Raw genomic sequence first — 25,842 nt, 5'->3', positions numbered from 1 at the left:
TTCTGCTGTTCCGGTTGCGGGGCCTTTATGTACATAGAAGATCATTAATATTTCATGTTACTTATCGAAATTATCATTTTTGGTTAATGCAGGTAATTTCAAGCTACGTAAGTCTTTGTTTAAAAAGTAGATATTTATTTACATTACATATATTTTTGTTTAAGAAATGAAATAGGGATCAACCCTTTTTCTCTCAATTGGCTATTTAAGTTTCCCAACATTGTTTGTTGAATAATCACTTTTTTCCCATTGATTTGAAATGCTTCCTTTATCATATTTTAATTATTAATATACATGGGTTGACTTGTGGACTCTTATTTCATTGATCTGTGCCAGTACCAAATATAGTTAATATCTATAATTTGGTAACATTTTAATACGTTCAAAGGGCTAATTCTTCTTTTTAAACATTTTTCATGAGACATTTATGAATATTAATTTTTCCAAGTCAGCTTTTCTTTCATCTTGTTAAGTAACATTGGCTTTGCTGTTCACTGTTCTTTCTGACATGGTTTCCAACCACACCATAGGGCAGGAGGCGTGCACTCTGGGTGAAGTCGGGGCATTCCTGGGCACTCCATTTACCTTCTCTCCTCTCTGAGACCTCCTCATTCTCTGTGTCATTCCATAGATTATTTTGAACTCCCATTAGGGGCAGAGCTTTGTTCTTGGTGCTCTGAGGCCAGTAACAGCTGAGAAGACATGCTCTCCCCCTGACAGGAAGCAGACGCTTCGCTCAGGCATCCATGATCCCGGCCGCCGTCTCTGGGGAAGCATTTCTACTCCTGGTGACACACCTGGATGCCTTGAGCTGTCAACGTGCATTCCCTCAATGAGAAACTTGAAATAGAAATTATTTCCTTAGGTGGTTTTCATCAACCAACCAATTTCCGAGGCTACAGAAATGAAAGGAGAGGTTCAAGTCCTTTCCTTACTTCTTTCTTCTCTTCTAAACCAACCGATGTTATTCCTCCCTTTATATGCCAGAAGGGAAAGTCTTTTTTTTTTTTTTTTTTTTTAAGACACAAGTGATTGCCTGGAGCTACTTTTAGGAGAAACACATCTACTATTACCGTATCTCTACTATGACCCTCAAGAAAATATATTTTGGAGCCTTTGGAGAGATTGAAAATATTGAACTTCCCATGGGTACAAAAACAAATGAGAGAAGCGGTTTTTGTTTTATCACATATACAGACGAGGAGCCAGTAAAGAAGTTGTTCGAAAGCAGATATTATCCAGCTGGTTCTGGGAAGTGTGACAATCAAAGCTGCCCAACCCAAAGAGGTATATAGGCAGCAGCAGCAACAACAAAAGGGAGGAAGAGGTGCGGAAGCTGGTGGAAGAAGTGGTACTAGGGGTCGAGGCCGAGGTCAGAGCCAAACTGGAACCAAGGATTTAATAACTCTTATGACCAAGGTTATGGAAGTTACAATAGTGCCTATGGTGGTGATCAAAACTATAGTGGCTATGGCGGCTGTGATTACCCTGGGTATAACTATGGGACTACTGGTATGGACAGGGATATGCAGACTACAGTGGCCAACAGAGCACTTACGGCCAGGCGTCTCGAGGGGGAGGCAATCACCAAAACAATTATGAGCCAAGTTAAAGGAGGACATTGGAGGAAACAGGAGGAGGCTGCTAAAGTAGCCCATCTGCAGGGCGACATTGAAGACTGATTGATCTACTGCTGCTCTACGATAATTATTTTGTAAAAGACGTTCTAGTGTACAAGACACAACTGTGTCCAACTGTATATAGCCACCAGTTAGTTTTCTTTGTTTTTACTTTACCCTTTGCTGATTCAATGTGGGTTTGTGTTTATACAAATTTTATTTGTATGATTTCATGTTAAACCTCAAATAAATGGTTCCTTATGTGACTGTAAAAAAAAAAAAAAAAAAAAAAAAAAAAAGAAAGAAAGAAAAAGAAAAAGAAAATAGACCACAGTGTAAAGGTAATGTTTTGTGGGCTACTTGGTAAACCCCTCTGGGGGAATGTGAGAAAAAAGCACTTCTCAGTCAGTTCCTTTATTCGAGGGTCAAAGAAGTCCACATTTACAAGAAACTGTTAGGTGCTTCCTCTTTAAGCAGCTCTGCATCTCCTAGCAGCACATTCAAAATTTTCCTGAGCAAATACTAACATTTCCTATATATATTTTGAATGTGCTGCTGGAGATGCAGAGCTGCTTTCAGAGAGAAAGGGAGAGAGGGAGATAAAAACATCAATCATGAGAATCATTGATTGGCCGCCTCCTGCATGCCTCCCACTGGGACTGAGACCACAACTTGGGCGTGTGCCCTGCCTGGGAATCGAGCCATGACCTCCTGGCTCATAGGTCAAAGCTCAACCACTGAGCCACACAGACTGAGCCTGCTATTTCTTTTTTAAGATCGGTGCTGAAACTAGAATTAGTGCAGCTTGAGCTGCTGCCCATGAATGAAGGCCGTGCGCTGTGGCTAATGCTTACAGGTGCCGACCAGGTGTAGCCACCCAGGCACTCACCTGTGTCATGTGGATTGGTCAGAAGCTCTCATTAAGCTTTCACCAGGCAGTGCTGGTTCCTGGGGTGGCTGCTCCCTGTCCCGTGATGTTATTCTACGCCTGCACATAGGAAAGCTTGACTGCTCCAGGCAGCAGGTGGCCACTCCCTGTTCCTTTCCAGTAGGAGAGGGAGCTCCCTGATCTCACCACTCGACCATCAGGATAAAGTTCTTACCGATGCCAAGATGCTGTTTCCCTTCAGTCTCATGGAAGGGTTTTGATTTATTGCTAATTGTGTTCATTGATGTAGCACCTCTAACATACTTACCCAATGTTATGTTTTTGCCAGGCAGCATCCCTATATAAAGTAATCTTTTTTTAAAAAATATATATATTTTATTGATTTTTTTACAGAGAGGAAGGGAGAGAGATAGAGAGCCAGAAATGTCGATGAGAGAGAAACATCAACCAGCGCCTCCTGCACATCCCCCACCGGGGATGCGCCCGCAACCAACGTACATGCCCTTGACTGGAATCGAACCCGGGACCTTTCAGTCCGCAGACCGACGCTCTACCACTAAGCCAAACCGGTTTCGGCATATATAAAGTAATCTTTGACCTTTGTTCATTCCCAGTGTATTAGGTTGAACCATTTAAAATTGCAATTCTTATAGTAACCCAGTATAGGATCTGCTTCCTGTTAGCTCTCTCATCACTGATTTAACTTGCAAATCTGCCCTTAACCTCCAGTTCAACCTCTTTTTCACAAGTGGCCAAGGCTGACAAACTTCCCTTCCATCGCCATCTAGTCCTTTTTGTCACCTCATTCCTCTCTCTCTCTCTCTCTCTCTCTCTCTCTGTGTGTGTGTGTGTGTGTTAGAAGTATAGATGGTGTACAATGTATATTAGTTATGTTAGTTTAAGGTATAGAGGATAGTGATTTGACATTTTATGCCTTATAATGGTGATCACCCCACTAATCCTAGCAATCATCTGTCACCATGCAAATGTCACCCCCTCTTTATACAGTGAGGTCAATTGAAATTATTCTGCTCTTATGGTATCTCCATTAATGAGTTTCCTTTAAACACCCATTCATGGAGATACAGCTGGAAAGAAATAGTATCTGAAATCGGGCAGTTATAGCAACTGCCAAACTAGTCAACATAACAAGGAGGGTAAGGTTGGCTAAGTCTCTCAATGAATATTACTTCATTTTAAATAAATTATATAAAAGTTCTAATAGAACCCATTAATTTGGATTCCACTAATGAGATAATTCAGACAAAGCCTGTACTCTTTTAAGCTCTATTTTTCTATATAATTACTAGAGGCCTAGTGCCCAGATCCATGCACCAGTGGGATCCCTCGGCATGGCCTGTGCCCTCTTGCAATCTGGGACCCCTCAGGGGATGTTGGACTGCCGGCTTCAGCCCAATCCCCACAGGCCAGGCCGAGGGACTCCCCAGTGCATGAATCCATGCTCCGGGCCTCTAGTATGCATATAAGATCTTTGGTTAATCTCTTCCCACCCTCCCTCCTCCCCCTTTTCCCCTGAGGTTCATCAGTCTGTTCCAAGTTTCCATGCCTGTGTGTTGAGCGTGTGCCCCTGGTGGTCAGTGCACATCATAGCTACCAGTCAAACGGTCAAATGGTCGCTTAGGCTTATATATTGTATATAGATAATTTAATTATGAAAAAAAAGTCTATATGTAAGCAGTATAAACACAATCGGAGGAGTTATTACTTAAGAGAGAAAGAAAACTCTCAAGGGTACCTTAGAATCTCTGACCAATAACTAAAAGGCTGAATAAAATCCTATCATTGAAGCAGAAGCTCAAAGAAATCCGCAAACCAAAACCTTGATGACCTGGAGATGCTGTGTGGATGTCTTTTCAAAAGCATGTCTTTTGTCTTTTGAAAAGCAGTCTGCAAGTCACTTTTCATGATCTCAGATCGCCACTTCTTTACCTAAATCCATCATTCTAAATTAGTGAAATGTTCGTGAATGAGCAATGTTAACAAAATATTGCAGGATGTCATTTTGTTTTACTAAAGGCAACTAAAATGTTTGACATTTTAATGTAAGTTTTTGCTTCAGATTTTGTAGAGGAATTTTTTTTTTTTAAATCTACCTATATTCCTGCTCCCTGCATAATGCCCTATGACAGTGGCATGCAATAATGCTCCTACTGTCTGAGCCTCAGGTGCCTCATCTGTAAAATGGGGGTAATTGTGGCCTTCCCTTTCTGAACTTTCTGGAACATATGCCTTTGCTGCCTTTGACTAGTCATTGTAGCCCAAGAACAAAACTTAGCAAAAAAAAAAAAAAAAAAAATCAATAAAATATATTTAAAAAATAATAATTTTAAAAAATCAATAAAGTATATTTTAAAAATAAATAAATAAATAAATAAATAAAAATAAATATGGGGAAAAAAAGAACAAAACTTAGTTCAGTGGTGACTGAAGCCAAACTTAAGGTCTTCTGTCCAGTAAAAGTGGGCTGGAGAGGTTGCCTTATTCTTTCAGCCAACATCTTTGAAAACCTGCTATTTATAAGAAACAGTAGAAAATAGCTTAGAGCAAAGTCCAAATAGTCATCTTTTAGGCATAATTTCAAAAGTTCTTTGTCTGCCTAAGTGCTGGAATGTACACATCACCCAGGACTTTGAATTAAGGCATTGAAAACCACAATTCTTAATATATATGTATATGTGTATATACATAATTCTTAATATATATGTAGATTATGACATATTAAAAATATATATATACACACACTTATAAGGTTAGATTGCTAACATCACACCTAATAAGCCTAACCTGTTTATTTCTTTTTATGTTCACTAGAATACATTAGTTTACGGCTTTAAAAATTATATATAATATATGTTACACACAATTATATTTATGAAGAGACTATTAGCAATTGTTTCCATTTTTCTTTTCCAGATTTAGTTGGTTCATTGGAGACTCTAAGATGTGACCTGCTATGGAGTCTGCTTAGTAACTTTTGAGAGACTGGCTTCTGCCGTGCCCTTTGCTCATGGGGTAACAGTCTGAGATTGGCTCACTCAATAAGCTAGATAGATCACCTTTGCCCTTTTTTTTATGACATGGAATTCTGAAAAACGAAAGCTGTTGAGGTTGCATTTTCCAGTTTTGGCCAGGGCTAGCAACCTTTGCATCTTAGTTCTGTCCTCTTAGCGTCTAACCTTATTTTCTTCTTGTCATTTCCCGTCCCTGATCATAAATGGTTAACCTGAGCTCTGTCTGGGCGGTCCCCCTGCAGCCCTCAGTCCATGAAGCCTGCTGGACTTCCCTCCCTGGCTCCTTCCTCTCCTCCGGCCCCTCAGGCTCCCCTGGCCTCTCTTAGCGCTCTTGTTCTTCGCTCTGCGCCTTTGTAACAACCTGGGGCCTTTTCTTTTCCTCTTCCCTCCTTTCTCCTGGGATAGCTCTATAGGCTCTTGGACCCAGTTGAAACAACACAAAATAAAAATAATAAATGAAAACAAGAAATCCATTCTGTGCCGAGCCAGCAGAACATGTCCTCGGGCCAAAGTTGAGCTTCTGGTGTTGCCCTCTGCTTTCCCTGGGACTTTGAGAGGCAGCAGCAACCATTTCCACGTGCAACGAAAACCCACCGTGCACCCCAGAGGAAACGCTCCGATAACACCGTGGCTGTGAGCATGGCTCTCACAGCCCCCGGTTTCCCCCCCGCCAGTATTCTTAGAAACAGGGAAGTGAACAGAAGCGTCTGCTTTTACATAGTTGGCAGTAGTAGAGCTTATTAAGTAACTCTGAAATTCTTACCATTTTGTTCACATTTCAAAATAAAGTTCATTTGCAGGAGTCCTTGAATCACTTTTTGGGTGCTCGGAGAGACGGAAGGCCAGGGTTTGAAATGTCGTTAAGGTAGATTCAGGAAATGAGCCATCTCCTCCTGTCAACAGCAGGTTGTGTGTTTTTAGCTGTTTGACTCCCTGCAGCAGTGGGCAGCCTGCTTTCTTGTGAACGGTAGTCAGCTGCCTTCCCCAGCACATGTTTTCAAACAAGGCCAGTGCCGCCTTCCTGACTGCGTGCCTCCTAACCACTGTCCGGCTCAGACATCTTTCCACAGCCCCTGGTCTCCTGCACACATCACACTTTAGCAAAGCATCACCTGAGACTAACTCAAAACTGTTGTCATGTATATTTCAGAAGCATTGTGTCCTTTCGCGCGGACTCTGGATTTTATGCAAGTATAACTGAATTTGGAGAAAAGATGTTCTGAGAGCACTTCGTTTTAAAAGATTCAGAGTAGCACGTCGGAAAGCAATGAATGCATCTGTAAAATAGTCACCTTGTACTTATTCATTTTGTGGGTCCAGACTTTTCCCCAGTAGATTTGCACAGAAGGATCTGTCTAACCAAATGCATTTTCTCTGCGAAGGACACTTTCCAAAGTGCTACACGAAGTGCCTGGATTTAGACACATTGCAGTTATTAAACAAATAGTGTATCATATTTGTGCACACGATAGATATACAATGTTATATGTCAATTACACATCAATAATGCTGGGGGTGAAACAGTGTTTTCTTTGCCGCAACTATAATAAGAAGAAATGGATACATTTCAAGATGGGCTGTTATGCATACATATTATAAATGAGTTGAAAAGTGATTACAGTGTGAATTCTTTTTTTAAAAAAAATCAATGTAGAAATATCAACACTAAGAAGGGAATGAGAAAAGCTAGTGTGTGCCTACTATGTGCCAGGCCCTGGAGAAAATATTTTAATATCAAATGCAGCTCTGTGTAGGGTTTGAAATGGCTGGTTGTAAGGATTCTGTGACATAAGGTGTACCTTCTTAGTGTTGATATTTCTACATTGATTTTTTTGAAAAAAGAATTCACAGATTCTAATCACTTTTCAACTCATTTATAATATATATGCACCTAGTGCCACACTAGTGTAATAGTAGATTAATACATATTAGCTGTCTATTTTCTTTTATTCCATTTAACCCTTTGATGTAGTCAGTATCCCCATTGTGCAGATTAGGAAGACTGAGTCTGGAGTGACCTAAGTCACTTGCACCAACTTCTCAAAATTGCAGAGGCAGAACTTAGAACAGGATTCTGCTGGACACTCTGACAAAAACCTCTAACCAGGGGTGGTTGTTCTAGGCAGCCAGGACGATTTGTGCTAGGGATTTTTGTGTGTGTTTTTTATGGTGGGAAAAACCATCCCCGCTAGAATAACACCCACTACCGAGAGGCAAAGTTTTCTTTACAGGCAGCAAACTCACAAATAATGTGTAAGCAAACAGTCAGAAAAACACTCAAAGGGCCCATCTCAGCCGTCGACCACTCTTAGAGTCTTTTTTCACGTTCGGTAGCCAAGTCTTAGCTATATGGATAGGCCTATGCTTTTCAAGATCTGTGCATGGTTTATGAAACACGCCCAATACATCAAGTCCTGCCCATACCTCTGCTGTGTAAATGTCATCGTCTATGCAAATATCAACTTGAAATGCCAGCTGAAGGACGTTGTAAGGATGATATTCCTGTAGCACCCAGGAATATTGGGGGGTGGGGCAGGGTGGGGTAGGGGAGTGACTTTTTAACTAGCTGCTGGGGTTTCCATCTCTTCTCCTGTGGGGGGCTCCAACGGATGCCGGTGACTTTAGTCCATGGGCTGCAACCAGCGGGCCTGCATGTCAGCGTTGTTCCAATGGCCCTTCTAGATGTGGGCGCCAATCAAGGACTCCCCTGTTTTCTTCTTCCAAGGTGCATGGCCTGGTGGCTTAGTGACCGCGTATGGCTGCTGTAGGACAGTGATGGCCGTTTTCACAGTGAAGAAGTTCAGTGGTGTTGACACTGGAACTGGGAAGTCGTTTTACTAATGCAGGATTCCACTTCCCTGGTGTTGAAATTCCGGGCAAATCAGTTATCCAAGCTACACGTAGGATTCAGCTCTTGTAATAGACTGACTCTTTTTTCCTCTTAGAGGTGTGCATGGAAGAGAGGATGGAATCAGACTTAGGTTTCACAAGTGAGTGTGAGCTAAATATAAAGAGAGCGGAGAACAAGAAGGAACTGAGGCTGACTATCACATCATTTTCATTGCAGTTTATTTACTTCCAAGCACTTAACCTAGTCCAAATATTTTCTTCACAACATCACTACCTTCGGAATTACTCAGATGCTTAGCGGTATTCTGCCGTCTAAATTTGCATCTGCGAGAAGGCCCAGGGTGTGTGCGTCACATTCCAGGCGAATGAGAAGAACCCACGTAGGACGCTGCACAGGATGGGACGGTGCAAGAAGCTTCCCGTCGCCGCATTTAACCCACTCTGGGTCTCCCTCCCCAGGGTTCCGCGGATTCCTACACGAGCAGGCCCTCGGACTCCGATGTCTCCTTGGAGGAGGACCGGGAAGCGATTCGGCAGGAGAGAGAGCAGCAGGCGGCCATCCAGCTGGAGAGAGCAAAGGTGACTCCTGCCCCTCTTTGGTTCTGAAGCAGAATGCTGACCAGCTAGCTGCTCTTCCCCTGCCTCGGATTTCTCTGAAAACATCCTTTTATGATCACCTTGATAAGGCACCAGGTTGCAAGGCTTCCTGGTCCATTCACCTCCACGCGAGGTTTCCAAACATTTCCGGGGGGAGCATTTGACCCTTTTGTGTTTGGTTTGGAGGTGCAGTTTTTGGTCATCTTCCAGCTTAGCAGTCGTGGCCAATACCAAGCTCACCACGCCCAGGGTTGGCAGAGCCTCCTAAGGTTCCAGTCTCACCACCTGTTCCATGACGTTGGCCTCCTTTCAGGCCACACTGGTTCTGTGGGTCTCCCTGCTGATCTTCCCTCCTGGTTTCAGTCTCCCACCTCAAGTTCAGCATGAAGTTCAGAACTTCGAACAAGTATTGGCATTGCGGCCAAGACGAGCAATAAAGGCATTGCAAAATAGGCCTTCAGATATCCACAAGGAGAGCTTCCCCACTCCCCTCACCCCCCTCTCCCTCATCCCAGGAATCTCTGCACCCTTAGGGGGCAACAAATTGCACGTTTAAGTGCCAGGATGGGAAGAGTCACAGTAAGAGTGTAAAAAGAGCAGAAAGAGGAGATAGTGCCGGTAATGCTGCATCCTCCTTTGTCCCCCACATCTGAGATGTCTGTGTCGGTTGGCCGAGGGGCTTTGGGGCAGTGCCTGCTAAGGGACATCCGTGGGACCCTCACTCAAGCCCTGTCTCCAGCACTGCTCCCCAGCCACGTTCACAGCACGAATGCATGAGCCAATAACAAAGCAGCCGGGGTTGCAGGAACCCTGAGCTCTCATTTGTGGCTAATTTGTGGTTTAGTTTTCTCTCCAAGTCCATTTGGTGGCCGTTGTGGTTGCCCAAAAGTCAGGGTAATGGCATTCGTGTAGGCTGGGGGGTTGTGTAGCCTCTGCCAGGCAGCACCAGCCTGAGGGCACTTGGTCCAAAGGAGTTTCAGAACCAGCCCTTGATGGCTGGGGAGAAGGCGGTGAGTGAGCGGCTTTGCCTTCCTGGCCTCGTTCGAGGGCCTTTCTCCTCCCTGGCAGGTCAAGGTATTCTATTGAGTGGGATCCCACATGTTTTCAGATCTGAGCTGCTCACTCACCTCCTCCCCGCCCCCTCCCCAACCTTTTTATTTAAGACCCAGCACCCTTTTCCTCTTTCCAAAGAGCGGGGTGGTGGGGGGGATGTGTGACTGGGGGGCAAAGCAGACAGCCCCTCCCACTTCCATCCCTTTTCAGTGGTTAGGGGCACATTGTTTGTCTGGGATATTGGAAAGTACCAGTGCAGGGGGAGGGCGGGTGGGCGGGTAGGGCTGAGGCAGTGGCACTGGATCAGCAGTGTCCAGTGCCAGGTCCGCAGGTGTATTCACGTGGAACCCAGTGGAAATCCCCCTTAGCAGACTGCTTTCTCCTCCTGCCTGGTCTCATCTGTTGTCTTGTTATAATCCTGCTTTTCACTGTGAAAATCCCTTCTCTGTCTTCCTCGCTCCATGGCGCTGGGCCCAGACCAAGCCTGTAGCCTTTGCTGTGAAGACGAACGTGAGCTACTGCGGCGCCCTGGATGAGGATGTGCCTGTCCCGAGCACTGCCATCTCCTTCGACGCCAAGGACTTCCTACACATTAAAGAGGTAAGTGGAGGGCACTCTGCGTCCCCTACCTGCCCCGAGGCCAAAGCCAGGCTCACGGCCATCATCATGGGGCAGATTTCGGACATACCTGGGGTCCTGGTTCACCGTTTAGTCACCGAGCATGACCACAGAGCCGTAGACTGGGATCTGACTGAGGGAAACATGAGTTCGGCTGGCAGGGCACCTACCTCGGAAGACCATTTACATGGGATGTTGTCAGTATAACATCTGGGCTGTAACCCTGAGGCCTGGACCTTGGAATCAACACTGATGAGTGTAATCATTAAAGTGTTAAAGCTAAGAGGGGGCAGAGGTCTTTGGGAAACAGCTTAAGGGATTGAGCAGTTACAAGGAGGGGTTGTAGACTCTCAACTCAAAAGGTAAACTAGTGACAACCCAAACTTTTATTCACATTGAAATCCTGCTTCACATCAGACATGGTTCTGGGCACTGGGGGGATCAGAGATGGAGGCTCCCGCTCCCTGCTGCCAGGGAGCTCTGAGCTGGTGGAAGAGAATGACAAGTACAATGTTCTCACACAGGGTGACAAGTTCGATTGCAGCACAATTGAATGGGTGTGGTGGGAACCCAGATAAAGAGCTGGGGATAGGGGGGTGGGGGTGGGGATCACCACGCAGGGGAGTAGAAGGATCAGGGGCCAGAGTGCTCTACAGAAGTGGTGAAGCCTGAGGGAGCCAGGTGGGGGTGGGGGTGTATCCGGTGGAAGGGACAGCCGGGAGCAGTACAGGTGGCTGGAGGGAGGTAAGCAGGGAGTGGTACTGGGGGCGGGCCAGGGCAGAGAGGCTGGAGCCCAATTTTTTATTTATTTATTTATTTATTTATTTATTTATTTATTTATTTATTTTTAAGGGCTGTGTAAGCCATGGCAAGAAGCCTAGACTTTATCACCAGGCAGTGGGCTGGAGAGGAATTTTAAAGAAAAGCCGGATGTGACCAGCCTGTGTCTTAACATAACTTAGATGGATGAGAGGGTATTACAGAGGACAGGAAGGCACCCTGGGACCAGACTGGCAGTGGCTGAGAGGACGGAGAGAGGCTGCAGCTTGGAGAGAGAGAGAGTGAAGGGGCCAATGGAGAGGGTTGGGAGGTTTCCCATGGGAAGGGAATATTGGGGAAGGTGACATAAAAGAGAACAAAGGGTGGAGGCTCGTCTTTCCAGCTAACCTGAAAAATAAGGAAGGCAGAGAGGGGAGAAGACTTATTATGGGGGTGGATGTGGTTAGAAATTTGCTTTTAGATACACTAGGTCAGGGGTGCTGTGAAATTCCCATGAAGATACTCAGCAAACCTATATCCATATAATCTGGGTGCCAGAAAAGCGGAATTGCAACTTTCTCTTCCCAAATGCTGGCAGTTGGGAATTAGACGGGGCTCTAGTCAGGAGAAGATAAAGAGCTGAGGCATTGTTTTTAAATATAGCTTTGCTTTTTCTTCTTTTGTTTTGTTTTTAAGATGGGAAAGATTTAGCATATTTTCCATGTCGAGAGACGTTGAGCCCAGTGAAATATATCGGAAGGAAAGGGCATAGCTGAAGGAGGGAGGGGCTGGCGTCGAGGGGAGAAGACAGCATCTGGAAAATGGGCGCAGGAATCAGGCTGAGTCAGGAGGGAAGTCTTGCCTTCCTTCTCTGTTCTGCACAGAATTTTCCAACGGGGTCGGGGCCTACTTGATAGTCTCCATTGGCTCCACTAGAGAAAGCATTGGAAATGAGACCTTAGGGAAAGGAAAGCGTAGCGGTGGGACGATAAGATGAAACCTGAGAATGGAGGAGCCTGAAGAATGTGACCAACGTAAACATGTCACTTAATGCCACGGAGATGCTTGTCATGGTGAATATATAACAATTTTGAAAATTATTGTCTTTAAAGCTGCATTCTACCATAGCATTAGTGACAGCAGGATGTATATACATAGTTTGAACATTTTTACTATTTAATATTAAGTGGGTCAAACATCTGGATATCTACAGATGCCTCACTTCCTTGCATTATACCCCTGTGACCTACATTTGTAGAGTCACTCATTTGAGATATAGTTCTATAGTATATACCAGGCCCTGCAGATATCCAACAGCTATAAATTAAGTAGATCCTTTTCTCATAGACTTAAATTCTACTGAGGACACAGATAATGAACATATCAATAATTCCACATTGTGAATGTTTTGGGGGGGCGGGGGGAAATGAACCAAATGCTGAAAATTTTTAAATATAAGGATGAGGGGGTTATATATTTCCAAATATAGGGGTGATCAGAGAAAGCTTTTGTGAGAATGTGACCTTTAAACAGAGACATGAAGGATGAGGAAAAGCCTGCCTTAGAGCAGGGGGAGAACCTTCTAGGACAAGAAATCTGCATGTGCAAAGGACCTGGGGTAGGAAAATAGCCTGGCACAATCCGTTCACTGGGAGAAAGTCATAGGGCTGGAATGCAGTGGGCCAGCGTCATAAAAGTCAAGTAGGGCACAAGTCAAGTAGGACCTTTCGGTGATGGTGAGACTTCAGGTTTTATTCTGAATGTAATATAATGAAAAGCAAGATGAATTTACTTTTTTAAAGGTTCTCTGATTGTGGCAGAGACAATGGATGGGAGTGAGATAAGTATGGAATCAGGCAGACCACAAGCATCATTCTAAGTATGAGACCATGGGATGGAGCCAGCATGGTGACAGTGAGATAGAGAGAAGTAGACAGATTTGAAATATATTATAGCAATTCAGTGAGGAGCAGAGGTGGTGGACTCAGAGTAGGAACTGAAATTGAGCAACTGGGATGCATATTATTTGGGTGGGGAGAGGACAGATGAGGAGAGTGGTTGGGGAGTGGACACTTCAAAGAAGATATCAAGTAGGAAGTTATCTATAAGAATCTGGAGCTCAGAGGAAAGGGTTGGGCCAAAGATAATAAATTCCAATCATTTGTTTATGCACGGCATTCAAAGCTGTGATAATGAAGGAAGTCACTTACTAAAATAGAGTAGAGGGAGGAGAGAAGGTAGCTCTGCATCAAACCCAAAGGAATCCCATCCTGCAGAGATGGTGAACATGACAAGATTCAACAAAGTAGCAAACTGAAAAGGAGAAGTCTGAGCTAGAGGAGGAAAACCAGGATGGAGTAATATGTGGACATCAAGAGAGGAGTGTGTCCTCAAGGAGGAGGCAGTCGGCTGTGGCAAATGTGACATGTCACCCAAGGTGAGAAGTGAGGAATGGACATTGGATAGGTGGCGTGGTGCTCAGCAGCATGGAGGTCATTGGGACCACTGTCTGGAATTGAAGAGATGAAAGCCAAATGAAATGGGATGAGGAGAGAAGGGGCATATATTTAGCAAGTGTAGACAATGCTTTCAAGGAGGTCGACACTGACCGGCACTAGACTGAGAAGGGTAAGAATTCAAAAGCAGTTTCCTTTCAAGACAGAAGCTATTGGAACATCTGTACATGCAGATATTAACAGAGAAATAGAGAAAGAGAAGAGGAAAAGGAGGAGGAAGGAGGAGGAGGGGGAGGAAGAAGAAGAGGAGGAGGAAGAGGAGGAAGAGAGAGGAGGGGAGAGGAGAGGAGGAGAAAAGAGGAGGAAAGGAGAGGAGAGAGCAAAGGAGTAAAGTTTTTGAGTAACATGAAGGGTGGGGTCCAGAGCCCAAGTGCGGGGATAAACCTTTGACAGGAAGGGGAACACTTCTTCACTGAACGTGCAGTAAACGATGAGTGCAGGCAAAGACTGCCTTGGTAATGGGAGGGGGATAAAGCATCAGCTCGATGGAGGGTGCTTTCTTGATGGTCGACATTTGCCTGGAAGACAAAGGCCCATGACCTGAAACACGTGCCCTGGTATGTGAATGGTTAAGTAGATTTAGTTTCACCATTTCCATCAAAAATGGCCAACTGTATTCATTAGTTGCTAACACTCTTCATTTCCAAGGGAAAGTGGAATTTTCAAAGGCAAGAGTTCTCACCTATCCCATCCTCACGCACACTCACACACACCAACACGCCCACTTTGCTGTATTTTATTGCTTTCCCCCAACCCATCAATATTCCCAATTTGTCCTGTCGGTTGCTTTTTGATCTATATCCTCCTTGATCAATGATCTCTTTAATCCGGCAGTTTGATGAATGGTATTGAGCTGGTAATCCCATGTGGATTAGAGCCACTTGTTTCAAATCTTGAAATATCAGATAAGAAAACATCTCAGAAAGAGAAAGCACTAGTCATTTTAGGGAGATCAAGATGAGAATGATTGGAACCCTGGGGTCACCTTGCCAGGAAGCTGGCACTTGCTCATGGAAGAGCAACTCCGATGAACACATTTGTGTAATGAAGTTGTAGACCTTCCTCCCATCCACTGCCACATAGGCCATCTATCATGCACTGTTTTAAGTGCTTTTCAGTAATGAAAAAGCTTACTCATAAATGCAGAGGAAAGCCGCAGCTGTCCTTATCACATGTGCCAAATGATGCGCAAATTAAACTCTTGAATGTGTACAGTGACTTCCTCTCCAGTGGCTCAAAGAACATTCATTCACGTTGCCTCAGATTCTCTCCGGGCTTTGGCTGTTTCCTATAACTCAGTTAAAACATATTGGAAAGCTGCAGTAACCACTTCAGGAAGCCCTTTAAGGTCACTGGGATACCATTTAATAAATCAGTGTTCCAGTGGACTCACTTCATTTCAGGAAATAAATTAAGCTCTAGGAAACCATGACTCAGGGTCTGTTTTATTCCCACCAAGGTGAAATTTAAATACTAGGCCTTGCACTTAAGATTTTCAATGGGTGCTTTTGCCTTTTGTTACTCAAAAGTAAATATGCCTTTTATTTCAGACTTGTAATAGGTCAGGAAGATAAGAAAAACTAAGATAGGGAGATGGAAAAAACCAAGACCTAGATTGCTCAAAATTTTATATTGGTTCGATTCATGTTTCTTCAGTGCGGTCTCATACTGCATGCCCTGTGTGCCTTACGTAGGAGACGTGTGCAAAATAAAGGCTAACCCCCTCAACCACATCTCTTTGCTTTTGAGTGTGAGGCTGTTATTCAGAATTACTCACAGCTATGCAGAACTTCGTGCTGTGATGATGCAGTGAAACCACCTATTCTTCCTTCACAGTGCGGCAGTGTGATTTGCATATACATTCCACGTCTTTTTCTGAGCTAAGCAAAGTGTACTACCTAAAGTTGTTACATTTTGGAAAAAAAAAAACAGATACTTTTGGATCAAAGCTAGAGAGTTATCTTGCCCAATACTAATACAAACTATAAAGGAAGCTCCGGAAATCCTCTCCGGAGGGGGTAATTAATATCTGCTCTCTAGAAATCCCCGGCTGGAACTTTTCCGTGAGGCAGGTCAGTTGGATTAGATGTGCCTCTACCCTAGGGTTCTGCACATCTATCATCTACCGTTATAGCTGCGGTTTTGCTGACCCTTCAAATGGGCCACAGTGACAGAGGCTCACTCATATTGACTGAAGTCTTTGCATGGGTGGTTTGAGTTTAAGGTCCTGGAACTTTAAATAGAAATCCTGGTGTTCCTGTTGGGCTTCAGGCCATTTGGAGGTTATTTAAAAAAAAAAAAAAAAAAAAAAAAAAAAAAAAATTCATGTACACATATATAACATGTTTATTCTTTGTAGCCTAAGGCTTCTTTTTCTTCAGGTAGGAAGGTAGACCTTAGTTTTTGCAAACCTATGTTTGCAAGCGTGGGGGCAGAAAAATTGTACTTCTGCCCTTTTAAATTCTTCTGGCTAGTCTAATAACCAAGGTAATATGAGACAGAGTAACTGGAGCGACAACCAAGTTTATTATGTATGTATTTACAGGAGTTCCCCAAAGCGATAAGACCCAAGAACAGACTGGGAAGTTACGATTTATATGTCACTCTGGAGCTAAGGAGAAAGTGTGTGTGTGTGTGTGTGTGTGTGTGTGTGTGTGTGTGTGTGTATGTATGGTTTGGCACTGCAAAGGGCAGGAAGCCAATTCACAAGGAGATGAAAAGGCATCTTATGGCTCATATTGAGTTATAGTTATCTAAAAATAAATAAATAAACTATAGTTATCTACGATGATATCACCCTTCCTGGAGCGGGCCTCTAAATTCTTTAGGCCACATGTGTCAAACACAAGGCCCGTGGGCCAAATCCAGCCCGCCAGGCCTTGCAATGCGGCCCTCACCGCGCTGTCATCACTGCACTCGCTGTCAGTTTATGACATTGTCAGTTTATGACTGTTCAGTAAACCATTCAGCCCTCGATTTAGGCTGGATTTTAGATTTTGGCCCCTTCTCTGATTGAGTTCCACACCCCTAGGCAGTTAGGGAGAAGGTCAGTAGTTTTTTTTCCTGAGTCTTTCATTTCTTGAAGATAATCAGCTTAGAATAATTAACATTTGGGGTGGCATCTTTTGGGATTGTAAACTGCTTCCCCTCAGAAGATTATAACTCTTCCTCAATGAGAGTAGATGAGTTTTTACCTAAAAGCTTTTGACAAATAACTATTTGTTGTTTAAATATTAAATGTTTTCGTTTTAGACTTGCCTATCTTATCTTCCAGAATTTCAGTTACCCCGGTGCATAGTTAGTCTTTTTTTTTTTTTTTTTTTTGATGTTATCATGACATATTTATTCTAAATACAATGAAGCTCCACTTATTTAGTCTCATGAACTTATCAATATCATTTATTTACAGAAAGTAAATTAAGATTTTAGTTGCCACACCAGTTAATGAAAAATAACATATTGTATTATCTTGTTTAAAAAAAAAACAGTTATTCTCTGTGATTTTTTTACTGCTTTGAGTAATCTTTTACAAGGGGTGTTCTGTGATAGTCTTAATGATTTTTTTTTTTATTAAACTTTATTTATTTATTTTTTTAAATATATTTTATTGATTTTTTTTTTGCCCCCCTCCCTCCCTCCCACACATCCCCTCCCTCCCCAGAGTTTTGTGTCCATTGGTTGTACTTATATGCATGTATAAAAGACCTTCGGTTGATCTATTATCTCCCCCAGATCTTCCTCCCCTCCCCGCTGTAATTTGACAGTCTACTTGTTGATATACTGTCTCTATATCTATCTTTTAGTTCATCAGTTTATAATGCTCTTTATTATCCACAAATGAGTGAGGTCATGTGGTGTTTCTCTTTCATTGATTGGCTTATTTCACTCAGCATGATGTTCTCCAATTCCATCCAGGTTGCTGCAAATGATGAGAATTCCTTCTTTTTTATGGCAGCATAGTATTCCATTGTGTAGATGTACCATAGTTTTCGGATCCAATCATCTGCTGACGGACACTTAGGCTGTTTCCAAATTCTGGCTATTGTAGATTGTGCTGCTATAAACATAGGGGTGCATATATCCTTTCTGATTGGTGTTTCTAGTTTCTTGGGATATATTCCTAGGAGTGGGATTACTGGGTCAAATGGGAGTTCCATTTTCAGTTTTTTGAGGAAACTCCACACTGTTCTCCACAGTGGTTGCATCAGTCTGCATTCCCACCAGCAGTGCACGAGGGTTCCTTTTTCTCCCCAACCTCGCCAAATGGGACTACATCAAAATAAAAAGCTTTTTTACAGCAAAAGAAACCATCAATAAAACAACAAGAAAGCCCACAGTGTGGGAGAACATATTTGCAAATGATACCACTGATAAAGGTTTAATCTCCAACATCTACAAACAGCTTATACAACTAAATAAAAGGAAGATAAATAATCCAATTAAAAAATGGGCAATGGACCTAAATAGAACATTTTCAAAAGAAGACAGAAGGAAGGCCAAAAGGCACATGAAAACATGCTCAAAGTCACTAATTGTCCGAGAGATGCAAATCAAAACAACAATGCAGTACCATCTCACACCTGTCAGAATGGCCAACATCAACAAATCAGCATAGTTAGTCTTATACAATCCGTTCCTTAAGAATGGGCTAAGGCTTTTTGATAAGGGCCAAAGGAATCCAAATGTTAGGACCTGATTTCAGGCCAGGGATTTGCAAACTGACATTTTTTTTTTTTTTTTTTTTTTTAAAGGAAAGGTTTATTGAAACACAGCCATGCTTACGTATTTCTGCATGGTCTGTGGATGCTTTCCCATTACGACAGCAGATTCAAGTCGTTGCCACAGAGAGTGTATGGACAACAAAGCCTAAAAATTTACTACCTGAGCCTTTAGATACAAAGTTTGTAGATCCCGTCTTTCTCTCTCTCTCTCTCTCTCTCTCTCTCTCTCTCTCTCTCTCTCTCTCTCTCTATATATATATATATATATATACACATATATATATATGTTACTATTGATATATAACATAATATATCAATAGTAACATACATAACATAATATATATGTATGTTACTATTGATAGCAGTTTTATTTCTGCATTCCAGAAGTATAACAATGACTGGTGGATAGGAAGGCTGGTGAAGGAAGGCTGTGAGATTGGCTTCATCCCAAGTCCACTCAGATTGGAGAACATCCGGATTCAGCAAGAACAAAAAAGAGGACGTTTTCACGGAGGGTAAGCCTCCTTCCTTTCTAGAAACATTGGGGGAGGGGGAGGTGTGGGAGCATTAGGCGATATTTTCAAGTTTGCTTCCTGGGTTCAAACTTGGTGCTCTCAAAGTAAAAGGTACTTTTCTGTGTATGAGGAGTTTCTGAAATGGACACAAAGGTGTTTCTCAGATATTCATTCTCCCTGAAGCGTGGCGGCACTGGAATCCACCTGGATTACCGCAGCCTCAGCAAACACTGCTTGCAATCTAAGCTGTCCTTCATAGGGCATGTTTCTCAGTACAGGAAGTGGGTTAACTGGCTCTCAGAGATTCTCTCTCAAGTTGGCACAGAATGCAGTGGCCCATGTGGGTCCTGGTACCAGTAGCACCTGCTCCACCCAGGGCTTTCTGTGGCACTGGCCATGTCTTAGTAATAAGGTAAAGACTCTGTCTAGCTTCAGATGGATCTGCCTCTAGGGAACTAATGAAGTAGCCACATATCTCAGGGCGCAGGTATTTCAAGGTTTCAGGAATACACCAGAGCTTGAGAGAAATCAGAATCATAGGGAGCCTGCACATGTGAACCTACACAGAAGCCTATGTGTAGTCGTTTTGTGTAAGTCCTAAAATAGAAGCAGTTCTTTCTCTTGACCCTCAACCTCCTTTTTCTGTTAGATCCTTTTCTATGTTAATAACTTCTCTGTTTAGGGACCCTGTTGCCTTTGGCATATAGGTGTTGTGGGGTTGAACCCTGGTTCAAAATAAGACCACCGGAGGCTGATGATTGATTTAAAAAAGCAGGCAAGGATTTATTGAAAAACTGGCCAGGACTGCCATGGGAGCACCACACGCAGGTGGGCAGGTGTAGGCAATCCCTTTTAAAGCTTCAAACCACAGGAATTTCCCTTAGTTCTAAATTCTAAAGGCTGGGAACATTGGAATGTGGCCCTATCTTGCCCATAATACAAAAGCAAAACTCAGAGGTTAATCTCTAAGGTTATCTATAGTTTCTACCCCTGAAGCTACTGAGTCAGTGGGAGTCAATCTCCTGTAACTACCCAATTGTTTAAGCAAGTAAGCCAAGCTCAAAGTCAGAATAGTGGGGTTAAAATTCAAACAGCAGTTTTTACCAAAGTATGGTTGTTACCATATTTCAATGGGAACCTCTTAAACAGTGATAGAAATAAAAGTACAGTCAACCCCACTTTTACTTATCCATCTTCTTGAGTATTCAACATGCCTATTATATTATTAATTCCTCTTGTTCCTCCTATTTTAAATTTTTTCTCTCTCTGGATACTTTTTAAACACATCCATAATACATATCTGCCTCAGGACCTTTGCACTCACTGCTTCCTCTTTTCTGCAACCCTTTCCTTCATATTTCCACCAGATCATTCCATTGTCTGCTTCAGATCCTTCAATATCATTCAATATGAGTGGCCCCTTTCCTGCTACCATATTTAAAATTGTACCCATCTCCCATCTCTATCCTGACTCAGTTTTCTCTGTTGCTTTTATTAATATGAGAAATACAATATATTTTCCTATTCATCTGTTTAATACTGATGTCTCCCACATATAGAGTCTGTCTTTATATGTGAAGGGATTTTGCATTTCTCTCCCCACTGATGCACCCCTAATTTTTAGAATAGTGGATACTCCATAAAGATATGTTGAATGAAATAATAAATATATTATTATCATTTCCAAAGTTGTTAGTTTATTTATTATTTTTATTACTTACTAGAGGCCCAGTGCACAAAATTCATGCATGGGTGGTGGGGTGTCCCTCAGCCCAGCCTGTGCCCTCTCCAGTCTCAGACCCTTAAGGGGATGTCTGACTGTCGGTTTAGGTGGGATGGGGCCTAAACCGGCAGTCAGACATCCCTATCACAATACGGGACTGCTGGCTCCTAACCACTTGCCTATGTGCCTGCCTGATTGCCCCTAACTGCTTCTGCCTGCCAGCTGATCATCCCCTAACTGCTCCACTGCCAGCCTGATCACTCCTAAGGTTTTTATTAGCATAGATTCTTTTCCATAATATCATTCTAGATTTAAGTATTTTTGAACTGAAAGCTTACTTTGCAGAAGGTACAAGAGTCAAGCCAAGAGCTACAGACATCATCTTATTTTCTTTGTACTGACCCTGGGAAGTGTAGCTCCTCCTTAGGAGATAAGGAAAATCAGAAATGTGATATGATGTGCCTGGACGAGAAATCAGATCAGTCTGACCCTGGGGACTGTACTCTGAAGCACGGAAAAGGAGGGACAGTGGAAAACTGGGGAGGTGGGCTCCTCGGGGCCTCAGGGGCTACATGGAAGCTTCCAGAGCCACATGAGGAGAACAGTGCTGATGATCTTCTATCTTGGGGCACAAAACTGTCAGTGCTTAATTCTGATCCCCACAAAACCACTTCTAAGAAGAAACGTTCCTTCCAGCTCTTACTGCTTGCTTTGAGCTGTGTCTGACATCGGAGTGGTGCCCTGGTGAGCTGTGCTAGTGAAAGGCAAGCTGCTCACAAAAACATTCTTCTGCCTCATATCTGCATTGGGTAGCTAAAAGCGATACTTTTACAAAATATTTCCAGGTCCCAGTTAGTTCCCCATTTTCTCTGAGAAATGAGGTCAAAGAAAACATTTGGACAAATTCTTGAAGTTTGTCTCTATACAGGATGTGGTGTGTTTTGAATTATCTAGGAGAATTGAGGCCAAAGAAAGCTTTGTGCTGTCAAGCGTTATTTTCAAAGGATCTGGGAAAGGACTGTTAAGTTCCTTTTCTATATTTTAGGAAGTCCAGTGGAAATTCTTCTTCAAGTCTTGGAGAAATGGTATCAGGGACATTTCGAGCAACACCCACATCAGCAGGTGAGGTTTCTTTTAAGCTCTTTAATGGAATGCATTCTTTGCTTCATATTTGCATATACATGCAAGTATTCTTACTGATTTGCAAACAATTTAAAAGGCTTGATTTTAAGATATTTTTTTCTACTTAGTATTTTATTGCTCACTTGTCTTCTATAGTGATGTGATTTGATTTAAAGGTTAGTTGTAGTACTAAAAATTTTGATATTTGTATACCTTTGAAAAATCTTATTTACCTAACATTGTGTAAACCCATCTGAAGCTAGTTCATTATTCCACTCATGAACCTAACAGACTTTAAGATGGTGAGGACCAATTTAAAAGAAAAAAAAAAAAAAAAAGGTTGTAGACTTTCAAGAAAACACTCTGTTTCAGCTTCCATGGGCATCTTGAGGATGTGTGGGTTCAGCCCAGCCTGTGGAGATTGGGAGGGCTGGGCCCAGATGACCTCAGTTCTTATTGGACAGCAGACAGCTGAGGCCTGAAATGAATGGTGATGAAGGGAGAGTGGTGGCCCGATCAGGAGTTGTACATTTGGACATTGTGGGGGTATTCAAGCAGGAAGTTTCCTCCCGCCACACTTCCTGATCCTCTGGGCTAATTTCATTCTGGCCCAGAACTGATGCTGCATTAGGACCTCCATAGTACCAATTCAGGATGACAAGTCCAACGTCTCTCCTGGCCCATAACTGCAGGGAGCGGCATTGGTTCCGGAACAGTCCTGAGTGTGTAGGTCAGGGGTCTTCAAACTTTTTAAAGTGGGGGCCAGATCACGGTCCCTCAGAGAGCTGGAGGGCCGGACTATATGAACTACTAATCCCTACTGTAACACCTTGGCTGTGCTCACTGCCCAAAAAACCTGGCGGGCAGGATCAGACTCCCCTGGGGGCTGCATGTGGCCCGCGGGCCGTAGTTTGAAGACGCCTGGTGTAGGTGAACCAAGCTAGGTCTCTGGGTTGCCCCCACATGGACTGAACCTGCTTGGGTGGCCACAAAACCAACTTAATAAGATATTGAGTATATTTTGCCTTATCCCACTTGTTGGACTTTTAGGGCATTGCAGCTTTTCACTATTACAAACAAAAAAATAACAGGAATAACTGGTTATAAACTTATTTGAAAAAACAAAAGTAGATAAAAGACAGAAAGCATTGATCAGATGTTCAAACCTCAGAGGGAAGGCAGGAGAGGGTGGGACTAAAGGGGAGAGATCAACCAAAGGACTTGTATGCAAGCATATATGCATAACCAATGGATACAGAAACAGGGGGAGGGGGAGGGCATGAGTGGGGAATAGGGGAACAATGGGGGGATAAGGACACATTTGTAATACCTTAATCAATAAAGGAAGAAAAAATAAAAAAATAAAAATAAATGTTAAGAAAAAAGAGAAAGAAAAATGATGTATTCCTGGTAGGAAAAATGTATCAATATTCTGGAATGCGAGCCAAAAGACTTAAGAATACAAAAAGGATTGCAAAATCTAAAAAGAATGAGTGATTGAGGTGATGATTATTTGGACCCGAATTGTTACTCTAAGTTTCTCTCCATCGCGTTTTATCTGCCCAAGTTGATCCCAGCTGCACTGTCCGCCGCGCTCCGCAGGAAGCAGCCTGTGGCCCGTGCTGGCCCGGAGCTTCCAGTGCTGCTGTGCAGCCACCCTCCCCACCCAGCATGAGATGAGGCTGTGAGGCCACTCACACAGGGAGGAGGTTGTCTGTCTTTTCACGTCTTCCATATCGGCCCATCCTGAAGGCAGGAATAGAACCGTGCTCTGCAGAGAGCGTGGCAGTGAAGTGAGGAGAACTGCAGGGACAAATGGGCGCATTATTCCATCTTTGAAAGTCGTGTACTATCATGTGCAGATGTTACATGTTTTGATATGGCTCTCATTGTTGTCTTTTAGCCAAACAGAAGCAAAAAGTGGTAAGTGAGTATTTCCTTTTTAAATCTACTGTTGAGGTTTCTCTCCACATATGCCTGCAATGCTCCATGTCAGTGGTCGGAATGGCTGTAAAATAAGGGATGAGCCTCGTTGGTGGGGGCCCGCGGTGATCATTTCTTAATGTTTAACCTGAGAATTATGAGTGCTGTGGCGGATGAGGAGGCGCACTCATCCGCACCTTGTCACTCGTGTCAAATCATCTCTTTCAGACGGAGCACATTCCTCCCTACGACGTGGTGCCGTCCATGCGCCCGGTGGTGTTAGTGGGGCCGTCACTGAAGGGTTATGAGGTACAGACACCAGCCTATTCTGCTTCATTCAGTTCTAGATCAAGAATCTAGGAGACAGCGACTGCGAGCTGGCTCCTCCAGGGCCTGCTTACAGATGGGTACCCACAGAAGCCATCTCTCAGCCTGTGATGGGGACAGGGCAGTGTGGGGCTTGGGGCGCCCCTCGCCCTTTCTCCCCGCTCCCCCGGGCACACATCTCATCTATGATGTTTTCCATTGTTTAGAAATAAATATCTCCCTCAAACCATTGATAATGGCAAGCTCTGTTAAAAGATTTACTCTGCAACATATTCAAAGAAAAGGACTTGTCTGTCTCAACCATTACCATTACAGTTAGAAATAACAGACTATGAACTGCAGAAGGGGACATATAGGCACTTTGCCAGCCAAACCTAAGCCCTCAGAGCACCAAATCTCACCCTGCTGGTGCTCAAATATTTCTCTGCCTGTTTATTTTAAAAGGAAAAACTCCATTAAAAATATTAGTGAGCTTCTCAATACCAGGTTGGAAGGAAAGAGTAAAGATGTAGATGTGCTACATTGCAGATGTTGCCATTTGGACCTTGTTCTAGCACAGGTGACAGGTGGGGCATTGAAATCAGCAGGCGGGCAACTTCCAGGGCAGCGTTCCCACTGAGCTAGGGCAATGCCTGGCCCCTACCTAGTAGGCACTCAGTGCACATTTGTTGAATGAATTCATCAATTTCTTAGAGGCAGAGCTAAGCATCCCATCTCCTTCCCAGCTCTTTTTTCTCCTTTCCACTTCCTCTCCCTGTCCCTTCCCACTCCCCGCTCCCTCTGAGGGGAAATGTCAGAGGAAGAGCAGCAGAGTGAGCTACAGAAGTCCAGCTCTGAGCATAGAGAATGTTTAGCAACATGCACAGACTAGCAGGACTGCTTGAGCCCGGGGATCTTCTGAGGGCTTCCAGCTGCTCCTCACTGGAGGCAAACACCACTCAGGTGTGTCCAGGACAGGCAGCACCTGCATGCAAAGAGCTGAGGTGGTCTCCTAGGGGTAGTTCTATCTAAACCCTCATAAGGAAGGAGGGCTGGGGTCTAGTGAGCATTGCTGGCTTATTCCTCCACACCCTGAAGGAGAACCAAAGGGGAAATTAGTAACTGTGGGTGGTTAAGAATGAAAAATGCCTTCAACAATAACTTACCCCTTGGAAAGGACTGGCTGTAATAACGTATTTGCTCAATCACAGTGCCCTTCCCTTCCACCTCTCTTACTTTTGACTTCTCTTTCTCTCTGCGTGTGCTTGCCTCATTCTGTTTTTCTCACCTCTGCAAAGGTAACAGACATGATGCAGAAAGCCCTCTTTGATTTCCTGAAGCACAGGTTTGATGGGAGGTGAGACATATAGATATTTTTGTATTTTTTTCCCTTTAATCAAACATGTATGATGGGTTGATCTGTGGGTCTATGTTTTCAGCAATTGAAGATCGGTAGCTAAAAGTCAGTAGTCAGGGAAGAATACAATGAAAGAGCTCTGAAAATCTGAAGAAATGAAAGATAGCATTGAATCCCCAAGGGAAAAAGGACTTGGAGAAGGAAAATAATCCATTCATTTTATTTAAATGTATGTGTCTGTC

At 43.4% G+C, this 25,842-nt stretch overlaps 1 protein-coding gene and 1 pseudogene across 8 annotated transcripts in view; both read left to right on the top strand.

Annotated features, from left to right (window-relative positions):
* CACNB4 (calcium voltage-gated channel auxiliary subunit beta 4) overlaps positions 1 to 25,842 on the top strand; it is a gene marked incomplete at its 5' end in the record, with an annotated part of 213,115 nt that overhangs the window by 149,655 nt on the left and 37,618 nt on the right. For 5 of the 7 annotated variants that reach the window (XM_084893042.1, XM_084893043.1, XM_084893046.1 and 2 more), the window contains 7 exons: positions 8,850 to 8,969; positions 10,518 to 10,640; positions 19,039 to 19,169; positions 21,938 to 22,014; positions 23,918 to 23,937; positions 24,166 to 24,246; positions 25,542 to 25,600. In XM_084893042.1, the coding sequence (XP_084749168.1) occupies positions 8,850 to 8,969; positions 10,518 to 10,640; positions 19,039 to 19,169; positions 21,938 to 22,014; positions 23,918 to 23,937; positions 24,166 to 24,246; positions 25,542 to 25,600 (611 nt within the window). Of the gene's footprint in view, positions 1 to 8,849; positions 8,970 to 10,517; positions 10,641 to 19,038; positions 19,170 to 21,937; positions 22,015 to 23,917; positions 23,938 to 24,165; positions 24,247 to 25,541; positions 25,601 to 25,842 lie in introns of those variants that run through there. The other 2 variants (XM_084893047.1, XM_084893048.1) reach the window with 2 other exon arrangements.
* On the top strand, positions 1,086 to 2,109 carry LOC311626879 (heterogeneous nuclear ribonucleoprotein D-like; annotated as a pseudogene). The gene has a single exon. The product of its transcript is annotated as a heterogeneous nuclear ribonucleoprotein D-like (transcript).

This window comes from Pipistrellus hanaki (genome assembly GCF_964339955.1).
Source record: "Pipistrellus hanaki genome assembly, chromosome: 8".
NCBI classification, from domain to species: Eukaryota; Metazoa; Chordata; class Mammalia; order Chiroptera; family Vespertilionidae; genus Pipistrellus; species Pipistrellus hanaki.
The sequence above is the reverse complement of the archived record's forward strand: the minus strand, read 5'-3'. Positions and strand labels throughout refer to the sequence as shown.